At 50.9% G+C, this 11,071-nt stretch overlaps 2 protein-coding genes across 2 annotated transcripts in view; one reads left to right on the plus strand and one right to left on the minus strand.

Annotated features, from left to right (window-relative positions):
- STRADA (STE20-related kinase adaptor alpha) overlaps window positions 1–4,755 on the plus strand; it is a 10,609-nt gene extending 5,854 nt beyond the window's left edge. Inside the window, 10 exon segments of the mRNA XM_010008053.1 lie at window positions 401–503; window positions 1,015–1,136; window positions 1,271–1,379; window positions 1,500–1,623; window positions 1,865–2,036; window positions 2,684–2,788; window positions 2,946–2,988; window positions 2,991–3,180; window positions 3,818–3,860; window positions 4,539–4,755. Coding sequence (XP_010006355.1) covers window positions 401–503; window positions 1,015–1,136; window positions 1,271–1,379; window positions 1,500–1,623; window positions 1,865–2,036; window positions 2,684–2,788; window positions 2,946–2,988; window positions 2,991–3,180; window positions 3,818–3,860; window positions 4,539–4,691 — 1,164 coding nt within the window. The 3' untranslated portion in view covers window positions 4,692–4,755.
- A 2,212-nt stretch (window positions 4,756–6,967) lies between these two features.
- The window catches only part of LOC104398019 (RING finger protein 113A-like), a 4,417-nt gene continuing 313 nt past the window's right edge, over window positions 6,968–11,071 (minus strand). The window contains exons 2-8 of the mRNA XM_010008064.1: window positions 10,764–10,871; window positions 10,399–10,508; window positions 10,126–10,232; window positions 9,387–9,476; window positions 8,486–8,579; window positions 7,750–7,856; window positions 6,968–7,100 (exon numbers count right to left, since the gene is read on the minus strand). Of these exons, the coding sequence (XP_010006366.1) occupies window positions 7,012–7,100; window positions 7,750–7,856; window positions 8,486–8,579; window positions 9,387–9,476; window positions 10,126–10,232; window positions 10,399–10,508; window positions 10,764–10,850 (684 nt within the window). The 5' untranslated portion in view covers window positions 10,851–10,871 and the 3' untranslated portion in view covers window positions 6,968–7,011. The remainder of the gene's footprint in view (window positions 7,101–7,749; window positions 7,857–8,485; window positions 8,580–9,386; window positions 9,477–10,125; window positions 10,233–10,398; window positions 10,509–10,763; window positions 10,872–11,071) is intronic.

Genomic DNA, 11,071 nt, shown 5'->3' on the forward strand with positions numbered 1-11,071 from the left:
TGAGAAATGCTCTAAAGCAGCCTTCTTCTGATGGCCCTTTTTTCAGGCAACAGGATGGTGGCACAGTTTGTAGTTAATGGGAGAAAGGCAGTGACTATAAAGCTCTCCTGGAGGACACTAATTGGCTTTATCCAAATATTCCTGAAGAAATTTGAGCATATGGTAGTTAAGAACTCACCTGTTTCAGTTGTGTTTTGAAACACAGATGTCTGGATCTTCTGAAATGAGGCATCTCCTGGATTTCAGTTGAGAAATAACCATTTAAAATTATTTTAACAGCAACCACCTCTTCTACATTCAGTGCTGTTGTCTTCTTTTGAGGTGTGTGACATAAGAAGCAGATTATTTTTCTGGCACGTGACCTTTCTTCCTCTTGACCTGACTTTGTTTTTCCCCTCAGACAAATGAGGCGAGCTCCGAGTCGATAGCTTCTTCCCCCAAAAGGGACACCATGAGCAGCTTCCTACCTGACAGCAGCTGCTATGAGTTGCTCACCATCATAGGTAATACCACCAGGGGGCTGGAGGATCAGAGCTTTGCTTTGCAAAGAAAGCCATTTTTGTAGATGTGGTGGCCTCTTCTTGGTTGGTTGCTTCTTTTGGACATTAGGTGCCTGTTCTGTTTGATTTTAAAATCACTTGAGATTGATGAGATGCCAATCTTGGAAGCTTTTGACTGAAAGAGGTCAGTGGTGGGTTAATAATACCAAGTGTGAAGTACAAGGTCAGCCTGAAATCCATCCTTGTCCTTGGTGGGGCTGTGGCCTCATAATTTTATTTCTACCTCAGTTCTGAGCTTGAAAGCCAGGATCATGTTGCTGCCTAGGAAGACTTCTTGGTGGGACACGTGCCAAGGGAGGTGGCCTCTGATGGAACAATTACTCTTTTTCACAAGGCCAAAAAGAGTTTTCAGTAAATGAGTGTAAAGATGATTTAAGGGTGAAGGGTTGGAGGAGTTTTCTGGAAGTATGTGGTTCCAGATGTGTTGCTGAAGCTTTAATGCCTTTTCTTTCAGGCAGAGGCTTTGAAGACTTGATGGTTGTGAACCTGGCCAGGTACAAACCCACAGGAGAGTATGTGACAGTCAGGAGGGTGAACCTGGAGGCCTGCACCAACGAGATGGTCACCTTCCTGCAGGTAACACCACTGCACTGACCCTGGAATGCAAGTGCAGGAGGGGGCAGACAGCAAGAGCAGTGCTTCTCAGGACTGTATTCACAAGTCTCCATTTACTAAGTGGAATCAAAATATCTTTTTCTCTTTAATTTGAGGGGGAACTTCACGTTTCCAAGCTCTTCAACCACCCAAACATTGTGCCATACAAAGCAACCTTCATAGCTGACAATGAGCTGTGGGTAGTGACATCCTTCATGGCCTATGGTAGGTTGGGGTGAAATACCTTTGTCTGCCCATCACATCCTGTGAAATGAAGTTGAAGAGGTGGAGTAGCTGGGGTGTTTTTTTTCCTGACCAGTGAAGGGGTGTTTTGTTTCTTTTCAGGTTCTGCAAAAGATTTGATCTGCACCCATTTTATGGATGGGATGAGTGAGCTGGCTATTGCATACATCCTGCAGGGGGTACTGAAAGCACTTGACTACATCCACCACATGGGCTATGTACACAGGTATTAAAAGATCCATTTTCCTTCTGTTGGAAGTTCTGAGAACACTCTGCTCATCACTACAGCAGAGCTGCTCCAGCCCTTGGATCATATCTGTGGCCTCCTCTAGACTCTCTCCAGGAGCTCCATGTCCTGATGTGTTCCTAGAACTTCAGCTTCCTCTACCTTCAATCCTTTGCAGTGCCCTTCTGCACTATATCTTCCTTTGAGGCCAGAGAACCTGATTGTTTTTCCATTGTTGCAGGAGTGTTAAAGCCAGCCACATCCTGATCTCTGTGGATGGGAAGGTGTACCTCTCTGGCCTGAGGAGCAACCTCAGTATGATCAACCATGGGCAGCGACTCAAAGTGGTTCATGACTTTCCCAAATACAGCATCAAAGTCCTGCCTTGGCTCAGTCCTGAAGTCTTGCAGCAGGTGTGTCTAAAAAAACCTGCTAGTTTTTACTGATCTGTGGTATCTATATAATATTCTAAAGTTTTATGACCCGTTTGGGGGGTTTAGGGGAGGGACACAAGGAAAGCCACAAAGTCACTTATTATCATCTCTGTCCTTTTTTCCTGTCTTTTTAACCTTAAAACCAGTGGCCCCTAGCAAGGGGAAACCTGTATTCCTGTTGGAAGGGGCAATTGCTGAGAAGACCATGTTACAACATTGTCTTTCCCTCCAGAGGAAGGTGCATGAATATTAGGAAAAGGAAGGAGGGAGGCCAAAGGAAACAGATTTGGGGTGGGCACAGGACGAGTGGGTAGAATTTGATCTGATCTACTTGACTAAATAGTTTTCTTGAAAGTACCTCTGCAGATTTTCCCTTTAGCAGGTGGTACATGAGATGCCAGTTACCCTGAGCTAGATGCTGTCCCCCCTAGCCAGCTGATTTTGCTTAAATATTGCCCTTAACTCTTTGTTTTAAGAAAACCCACTACCAGACTTAAACCAGCCTGTCTATGGGTTGTCCTATTTCTGCTGTAACCATTTGGATTTGCTGTTTTGCATGTGGAATTGTGAGTAGAGCCTGAGCAGTTACATCTGAGTCCACAAGGCTGATTTTTCTTTCCACTTAGAATCTCCAGGGTTATGATGCAAAATCTGACATTTACAGCGTGGGGATAACAGCCTGTGAGCTGGCAAATGGACACGTACCATTTAAGGACATGCCTTCCACCCAGGTGAGCTTCAAAAGCTGCTCCTTCCTCACCCTTCTCAGGACAGAAGGGTGCCATGCCCACCCGGGTGGGAAATCTCAGCTAGTCTCCGTGTATGATGTGCCCCTTTGTCCTGGTTTGAGCCAGGATGAAGCCAAACCAGAACACCCTTCTCTTCCAGATGCTCTTGGAAAAGCTGAATGGAACTGTTCCCTGCCTGTTAGACAAATTCGTGCTGATGAGCTGACTATGAAAACCCCCCGTCCAAGTGCTAATTATGGGATGAGTGAGAGCATGGCTGTGAGCAACGTGAGAACAGCCAACGGGGAGCCAGCCCTGCACCCTTATCTTCGGACCTTCTCCACCTACTTCCATAACTTTGTAGAGCAGTGCCTCCAGAGGAACCCTGACTTCAGGTACAGCTGGGTTGAGCCTTCCCGGGGACGGGTTAAGCCAGGACAACCAGCAGAGGTTCTTCAGATTTTTCTCTCCAGCAGCAGAGTGTTGAGGATGTGCCCCACACATTGAGCAGGGCAGTCCCAGGATGTAAAACCAGCAGTGTTAACACTTGGAGCACTTCTGTAGGAGCCTGAAGAATGACTCTGCAGTAATTTTTGGGGGGACTAGTGGTGCTCCTTGGCAGGAGAATGAACTGAACAACTGGAATTTCTGGTCCCTGTGACTGTGGTTGCCCAGTCTCCATCACTGTGAATGGCTGCTGTTCAGCCAGCAGAAAATAATGATGATCAAAACTGTGTTTTCCCCTGTAGTGAGGGTAAGGTTGTAGCCATGACAAACTTCTTCAGCACACCACACAGCTCAGAAACTTCCCCTTGACCAAATGTTGGGCTGTGCAGGTAGGTTAATTTTGCAGTAGAAGGTGGAGCTGCTTGTATAAAACATCATGTGGACATAATAAATAGTGCTCCTGGTTACAAAAGGCAGATAACCTTGTAGAGAGGCAGGAAGGAGCCTCATCTTTCTTCCACTACCTGACTTTAAATCCTGACCCATTTTCTTGTGTGCTGACTTTGTTTTAACTCCCTTCTACAGGCCAAGTGCAGGCACTCTGCTTAATCATCCCTTTTTCAAGCAGGTAAGGAACTCATTTAATCTTCAGAGAAGGAGCAGTGGCTCTTCTGTGGTTGTTGTCTTGCTGGGTTGTTAAACCTGAGGGTGGGAATGTCAAGTTGATGAGTTTTCTGTGATCCAGGATTAAGTGAGTTTGGTAACTGCAGTGCAGCTGGCTGATCCTCACATTGTTGTCCTGGGAGATGCTCTTACCAAAGCAGAGGACAGAGATCTGGTCCTGTGTGCCACAAGTTTTTCACACCCAAACTATCAAGTGCAGGGACAAGGCAGCACTGACCTGGGCCTGCCCAAGACCAGGCTGGGGTGGCCTGAGCTGGCAGCTGGTGGCAGGTTGGGCAGCCCTAGCCTGGCCTGGGCAGAGCCAGAGGCTCTCCTGTCCCTGAGGTGATTAGACCCCCTTGCTCTGAGCTGAGGGTCAGGATGGGGCTTCCCTGAGGGGATCACCAGCACCACAGCCCCCAGCTGCTGCTGAAAAGACTGGGTGCAAATGCCCTTTCCTGTCACAAAGCCCTGCGGGTGCAGGTAGAGGGGATAGTGCTGGGTTCTCCCATTCTGCCTCCAGCCTTGTTGTTCTGCTGCTCCTGATGGGCAACTGTGGGGAAGCAGTTCAGGAGCTGAATCCTCTCCTGTGTCTCTCTTGTGTCTCTTCTCCTCCTGTGTCCCTTCTCTCCTGTGTCCCCAGATCAAGCGCCGCGCTTCAGAAGCGCTCCCGGAACTCCTTCGCCCCGTCACCCCCATCACCAATTTTGAAGGAACACAACCCCAGGATCCCAGTGGCATTTTTGGGCTGATGTCAAACCTGGAGCAGCTGGATGTGGATGACTGGGAATTCTAGAAAAACAAGGACTATACCTGGTTCCAGAGGAACTTTCTGGACATTGTAATTTATTGGTCCTATTTGTAAAAGGTGGTGAATGTTACATAGAGAGTTTACAGGTCCTTGGGAAGGAACTTCAGCTGCCTGTTTGCTTCAGAAGTAGCCTGGAAACAAATGGTCAGACCTGAGCTGGGAAAGGATCAACCCCAAGGAACTGTGAAGTATTACAGATGGTACAGTGCCCAGAGCCCCAGTTCTTGTAGCACAGCAGTGGTAGATCACTCAGATGGGTTGAGTGAGTCTGTTTAGTCTCTGTCACTGGCTTCCTCCTCTCACAGCTGAAGGCTGCAGGGCCCTGCCCTCCTGGGTTCTTTCTTGTAAGGGTGCCTTAGAGTTAAGGGGAGGCAGCAGCTTTAGTTTTGGGTGTTCTCTTGAGCTGGTCTCATACCACAGGGCTGCCCCAGGTGCCTTCTGAGGCTGGAAGCAAAGATGGATTATGTGCTGAAATGTAGTCCCTGCTTTGTGCTAGAAAATGGGAGGTCAGAGACAACCTGGCTCTGTCCCAGGCAGCTGGTGCATCGGGCATCCCTCTGAGCACTGGAGGACAGAACTTTTGAAGGGGTTTCTCTGACTTGATGCTGAGCACTCTGAGCTCCAGGGCAGACAGGGCCTTCCAGCCTCTCCTCCACAGCTGCCTGGGTCAGCAGCTCCTTTATCCCCAGGCACAGCAGAGCTCCTGGGGAAAGCTGGGCTGCTTTCACACCATTTAACACACCAGTGTGTTCTCAGCAACTTACAGAGAAAAAGTCAGTTGACTTTCATGCTGATGACTTCTTTGAACATCATGTATAGAATTGACCTCAAGCCTCTCCTTCCCATTGCTGTTCTGCCTTCCCTGACAGGGAAAAGCTTCCTCCTCACATGGCTCCCCCTGATTCCTGGCTGTGTGGCTGCCCTGCTGCTGTGGCAGCTCTCCCAGTTCCATGGTAGTTGGTTTTTGGAGGTGTATTTAAGGCTTTTAGTTGGACCTTTTCAAGGACTGGGGGTGCTGGAGGTGTTTCTGCTCTCCAGTGAAGCAGCAAATGCAGCCCTGTACGTGTGGCTGATGGGAGTAGTGGTGCTGGCAACAGGTCCTCCCTTGTGTTTATAAACTACTTGAACACAGATAAAGTTTGTTACTCTAGATTGTTTGTTGTGTTTGTTGGTTTTTTTGCCAAAACAAATAAAAGATTTCTGAAGTTGTTTTTTTTAAGGCTGCTGTTCCTGCAGGGTGATGGAGCAGAGCACATGGTGGCACAGGCTGGCTCTGCTCACTGACTTCTCATTTCCTTACTTCCTCACAGCTCCCCACAGTTGCAGCTGCCTTCATGGTTCAAATCTGTATTTCAACTAAATCAAGAAGCTGCAAACAATCTCTTGGGTTGTTTTTTTTTATATACATTTCAGGAAAGTTCAGGGGTGTTGCTAAGAACAAGCTACAGCAGAAAGGACAGGCCCTCCTCTGCTTCTTCCCTGGGGGCAGGTTTGGCTCCTGATTTAATTTTGTTAGATGTTAATTTCCTGGTTTGTCCAGACTTCCTCTGAAGGTGGAATGTGCAAAAATCCTTATCCCTCTCCCACAGGCATGGACAGGGACTGGACTGCTGGTGTGTACAGCAAGGAAAGGCAAAGCACAAGCCTCGGGGATGGAGCGAGGGATGAATTGGAGAGAGCTTCCCAGGATGATTCAAAGAGGTGGGGCCCACTGAAGTTCTAAGCCTCTAATGCCTTCTAGGAATGAGGAGACAGGCAGAAAAGACAGGAACACACTGACCTCTCAGAAATCAGAACTGCAGCACTCCAGCTTTCCCCTGAGTTAGCATTTGTTTAGGGTGAAGGATGAACCTAAAGCAAGTTAATATTTCTCATTCCTTTCCCTCCTTTCAGCTCGCTACATGCTCAGAGTTTATGGACTTAAATCAGAGGGTTTTATGCTGACAGCACCAGGAAGCAAGTAGGATCAGGGCAAAGTTAGGAGTGAAACAGCAGCACCTTGGTCAAAAAAAGATGTTAGGAAATAACCAAATGCACAAACACTTTCCCCAGGCACCCTGTGGCACCTGGGGGGCACCCCTGGGGTCCTGGTGGGAGCAGCAGGTCAGACTCAGCCACCACTTCCCTGGCCTTACCTGTTCTGCCTTGTGCCTCCAGGGAGCAGCAGACAAGGAGCCCAGCACAGACACTTCAGCAGCTGCAGGTGGGTCACAGGCACAGGTCACAGCTGCTGGGCCGAGGCAACTGCTGAGGTTTTGTCTCCCATGAAAGCTTTATTCAACTAGATACAAAAAAGGCTGCTCTGCTACTGTGGATCCTGACCGTGGTCTGAATGCTGCTGCTCTTCCTCCTCCTCTTCCTCCCCTTTGTGTTTTTCCAGTTTTGCCATGAGCTCTGAAAAACAGGCACACGCAGGATGAGGCTCTGAATGCAGGGGCTGTCCCAGACCAAAGTCAGGGCCTGTAAACACCCAGCTCCTCAAGAGTCAGGGCAGCTACCAAACCTGCACAAAGGCTCAGCTCAGAGCTACCCCTCCTAGCTGAGTGCATCCCTCCCTGCCCTTGTCCAAAGTCCCTCCCCAGCTTTCCTGGAGCCCCTTCAGGCACTGGAAGGTGCTCTAAGGTCTCCCTGGAGCCTTCTCTTCTCCAGGCTGAACACCCCAACTCTCCCAGCCTGGCTCCAGACCAGAGCTGCTCCAGCCCTTGGATCATCTCTGTAAACTCTGGACTCTCTCCAGGAGCTCTGTGTACTTCTTAGGTGTTCATCTCTCAGTGTCACTGACCAGTCATCAAGACCATCAGAGCAGCTGCTGCTTCTACAGCAACTCTCCCCTGCCCTCACCAGGTCACACTCCCCAAGCTCCCCCGCTTGGCAAGCACAGACCCTCATGTGGCACCTATGGAGCCACCCAGGCTGGGGATCCAGTGTCAGAACTGAAGGAAGCTGCTGACAACCAAGAGCTGGGAGCTCCAGCCCCCACACCAAGAAGACCCCTCAGGAGCTGGTGCCTGTGCTGCTCCAGGCTCCCCCCAGGGCCTGTTACCTTTTGCTGGGTTGAAGACTCCGTTGGTTTGCTTGTCACAGACGTAGCAGCGCTGGGACTTGCGGTAGTGCTGGAGGGCACAGCTCTCACAGAAGTAGTGCCTGCACCTGCACCGAGACACAAGTGCCACTGCAAGTCACCAGACACAACCACTGTGTCCAGGAGTTAGGAATGTTTGACTGCTGGTCGTTGGGGGGGATGCCAAAGCCAGCTGCAATGCAGAGCTTCCTCTGCAGGCTTGTCCCCATGGGGGAGTTTCAGCCTTGCTTCACGAGTGTGGAGATGGCCCAGAGCCACCTGGGAGCTCCTCCAGGCACCCAGCAAGGCAGCCAGCTGGGTGGGGGAGTAGCAGGGTGGGCCTCAGCCTTGCCAAGCTCGTGGCCACCCGACTCTGCTGTTTCTCTGCTCACATGATGCCAGTCAGTGCCCAGGAGTGACAGGGTGACAACAAAACCCTGAGGTGAAGGGGAAAGATGATGTAACGAGGCAGCATCTGTGGCAATTAACTGTGCTTGGACAACAAAGGTTTCAGATTTCTTCCAAGGAGATGCTCCAGATGGAGTAATGAGACCCCCTGGTTACCAGAGACTCTCCCCACCCAACCAGAAGCCACAGGACACAACAAGCAGGTTCCACCTCCAGCCTGTGGGCAGTGTTTGTACTGGGTGAGACACAGAGGGACCAGAAGCCTGGATCATCAGCAAACACTTGGCCTCCTGCCCAAACAACCACTTACTTGGTGACAACGGGGTTCTTGAAGGAACTTCTGCAGATGAAGCATTTGAAAGGCATATCCTCCTCATCACTGCTCACCTCGTAGTTTTCCTCATCTGCAGAACAGAAAGTCAAATAGGCTGAGCAAGAGCAGAGGCAGCCAGAGCAGCCCCTGTGGTGGGCAAGAAACATTAACCATGCAGAGAGCAGGACAGGTGGGACTGAACCTCTGCTGGGAACAATAAGAGATCTGGGTGTTGATGTCAGCAACACATGTGGGACTGAGATATAATTAGGCCTAATGAGCCAGTGTGCTTGTTGTTCATCTCACAAGAGCAAATTCTCTTCTACCTCGCCCACTCACTGCTATAAAGAGACAGAACCTCCAGCCCCCTCTTCTGTGTTTTAGATTCTGTTCCAAACCAGCTGCCACTGAACTCTCTGGCTCCATCTGAACATACAACACCCTCCTCCTCCCAACTGCACAGCAGCTCACGAGCCCTGGGCTGCAACTACAGACACCAGGAGTGAGAAATAATGGTGTGACACAGCAGGAAAGTGTTCCACCAACTGGGTATCTGAGGCAGGAGATGATCCAGACCTCACTGCCAGGACCCACAGACAGCAGTGCTGTCCTTTTATTGAGAGCCAGAGGGAAGAATCCTTCAGGGGCAACCAGTAGCCACCTGAAAGCAGCAGATTTGCTGGGGTGGTTGCTGGCCCTAAGCTTGTCCTGCAGCAGGGAGCTCCACAGCTTGGCAATGAAGAGCCCCCTCTGCCTAACAGGAATGAATTCAACCCTGTGGCCCGTGCAGTTTGAGACAGCAAAGGACCCATTTGACTCTTGGTGCTTCAATACCCCTGCACCAAGCTCACCCTGGGGCAGGGGGAGAGGAGAGGCAGGTGGGGCAGGGGGGCTGTACCGTTGACTCCGTACCGGCCCTCGTCCAGCTCCCGCTCGATCTGCCAGCCGTGCTTGTAGTCGGAGCGGTCGTGGAGGAACTTGCAGCTGTCTGAGCAGCAGAGACAGGAAAATCAACAGTGCCCAGCACAGCTGAGCTGGCAGCAGGACCCCCTGCCCAGGGGCAGCCTCTGCCCAGCAGGGGGTGAGACCTGAGTCCTTCCCCACCAACCCAGAACGTGAGGATCACGCTCCCTGTGCTGCCGCGGCAGCTCCAGTTTGCACACGTGGCCAGTGGGACAAGGAACTGGGAATCTCACCTACAGGGGTGGTGAGACCCTGGAACAGGTTGCCCAGAGAAGCTGTGGAAGCCCCAACCCTGGAAGTGTTGAAGGGCAGGTTGGATGCGGCTTGGAGCAACCTGGGCTGGTGGGAGGTGTCCCTGCCCATGCAGGGGGGTTGGATCTATATGATCCTTAAGGTGCCTCCAACCCCAACCACTCTGGGATCCCTGGATTCTATGATCTCTCACATGGCCTCAGCAGCCAGAATATCTGTGGGAATGTGGGTGTATGTGTGTGTCCCCCCCCTCCCAGGACTCTTAATATCCACTGACCAGAGGCCACCAGCTGGCAGAAGGGCTGACTCAGATGCCATGAAGACAAAAACTCCGCAGCAGCTCTGCACACCAGTGATAGTGCCTCAGTCAGTGCACACCCTGGTGCCACAGCCTGGCCTGATCCCTCTGCAAACCCACCTACCTCCAAAGCCACAGAACCCTGTTTCCTTGTAGTCTTTGCAGATGTCAGGCTGGTAGTCCCACCTCACAGTGGCCCGCAGGTGCTCCGGGGCACGGATGGGTCCTTTTCTGAAAAGGTGGGAGAGGCTCAGGTGGCTGTGGGGAAGGTCCCTGAGGGGCTGGTTGGAACTCAGACAGATGCTGGGACATCAAAGCTCAAGCTCCAACCAGGTGCCTTTGGAGATGGTGCCTGAGCTCCTCTGTGGTCCCAGTCCTGAGGCTCAGCCCAACCCACCTGACCATCCCTGAAGAGGCGTTTCCCATCGATGTGTCCTTGGGCTTCACATACTTCTGGTAGTTGTTAATCCCACGGTAAATTTTATCATCCTCCTTTCCTCTCAGCTCCTGGGAGAGCAGAAAGCAAAGTGAGGAGAGCTTCATTTCCCAGCCTGGCTTTAACCTCTCTCTCTACCAGTCTCTGCCTTTCTTGATACCAAGATAAACACAGAAAATTGCCCAGTTTGCAACAGTTACACTCTTGGCTTCTCACATTTCCAGGGAGGAGAAGACTCAAACCCTCCATGGTGTGCAGAGGGGCTGAGTGAAGGATGTGTCCTCTTGCTGTAGAGCACCAGCCCTCACACCAGAGGGCTGACTCACCTCCTGGATCTTCTGGCTGCGTTCAAAGATGGCCTGGGCATCCTTCTCCTTCTCAGTGTCCAGTTCATACACAGCTGTGGCTCCCATGTCTTCTGGGCCAACAGGTTTCTGAAAAGCAGGAAGAATTTCCAAGGGCAGGTTGGATGGGACTCAGAGCAACCTGGTCTAGTTGGAGGTGTCCCTGCCCATGCAGGGGGTTGGAAACAGGTGATATTTAAAGTCTCTTCCAACCCAAGCCATTCCATTATTCCATGGTTTGTGACAAGTGAAGAGAAAACCTGTACAAGGCAGAAAGCCCCTTGGCTACC

Source organism: Chaetura pelagica, unplaced genomic scaffold (assembly GCF_000747805.2).
Source record: "Chaetura pelagica isolate M959 unplaced genomic scaffold, ChaPel_1.0 scaffold520, whole genome shotgun sequence".
Taxonomy (NCBI): Eukaryota; Metazoa; Chordata; class Aves; order Apodiformes; family Apodidae; genus Chaetura; species Chaetura pelagica.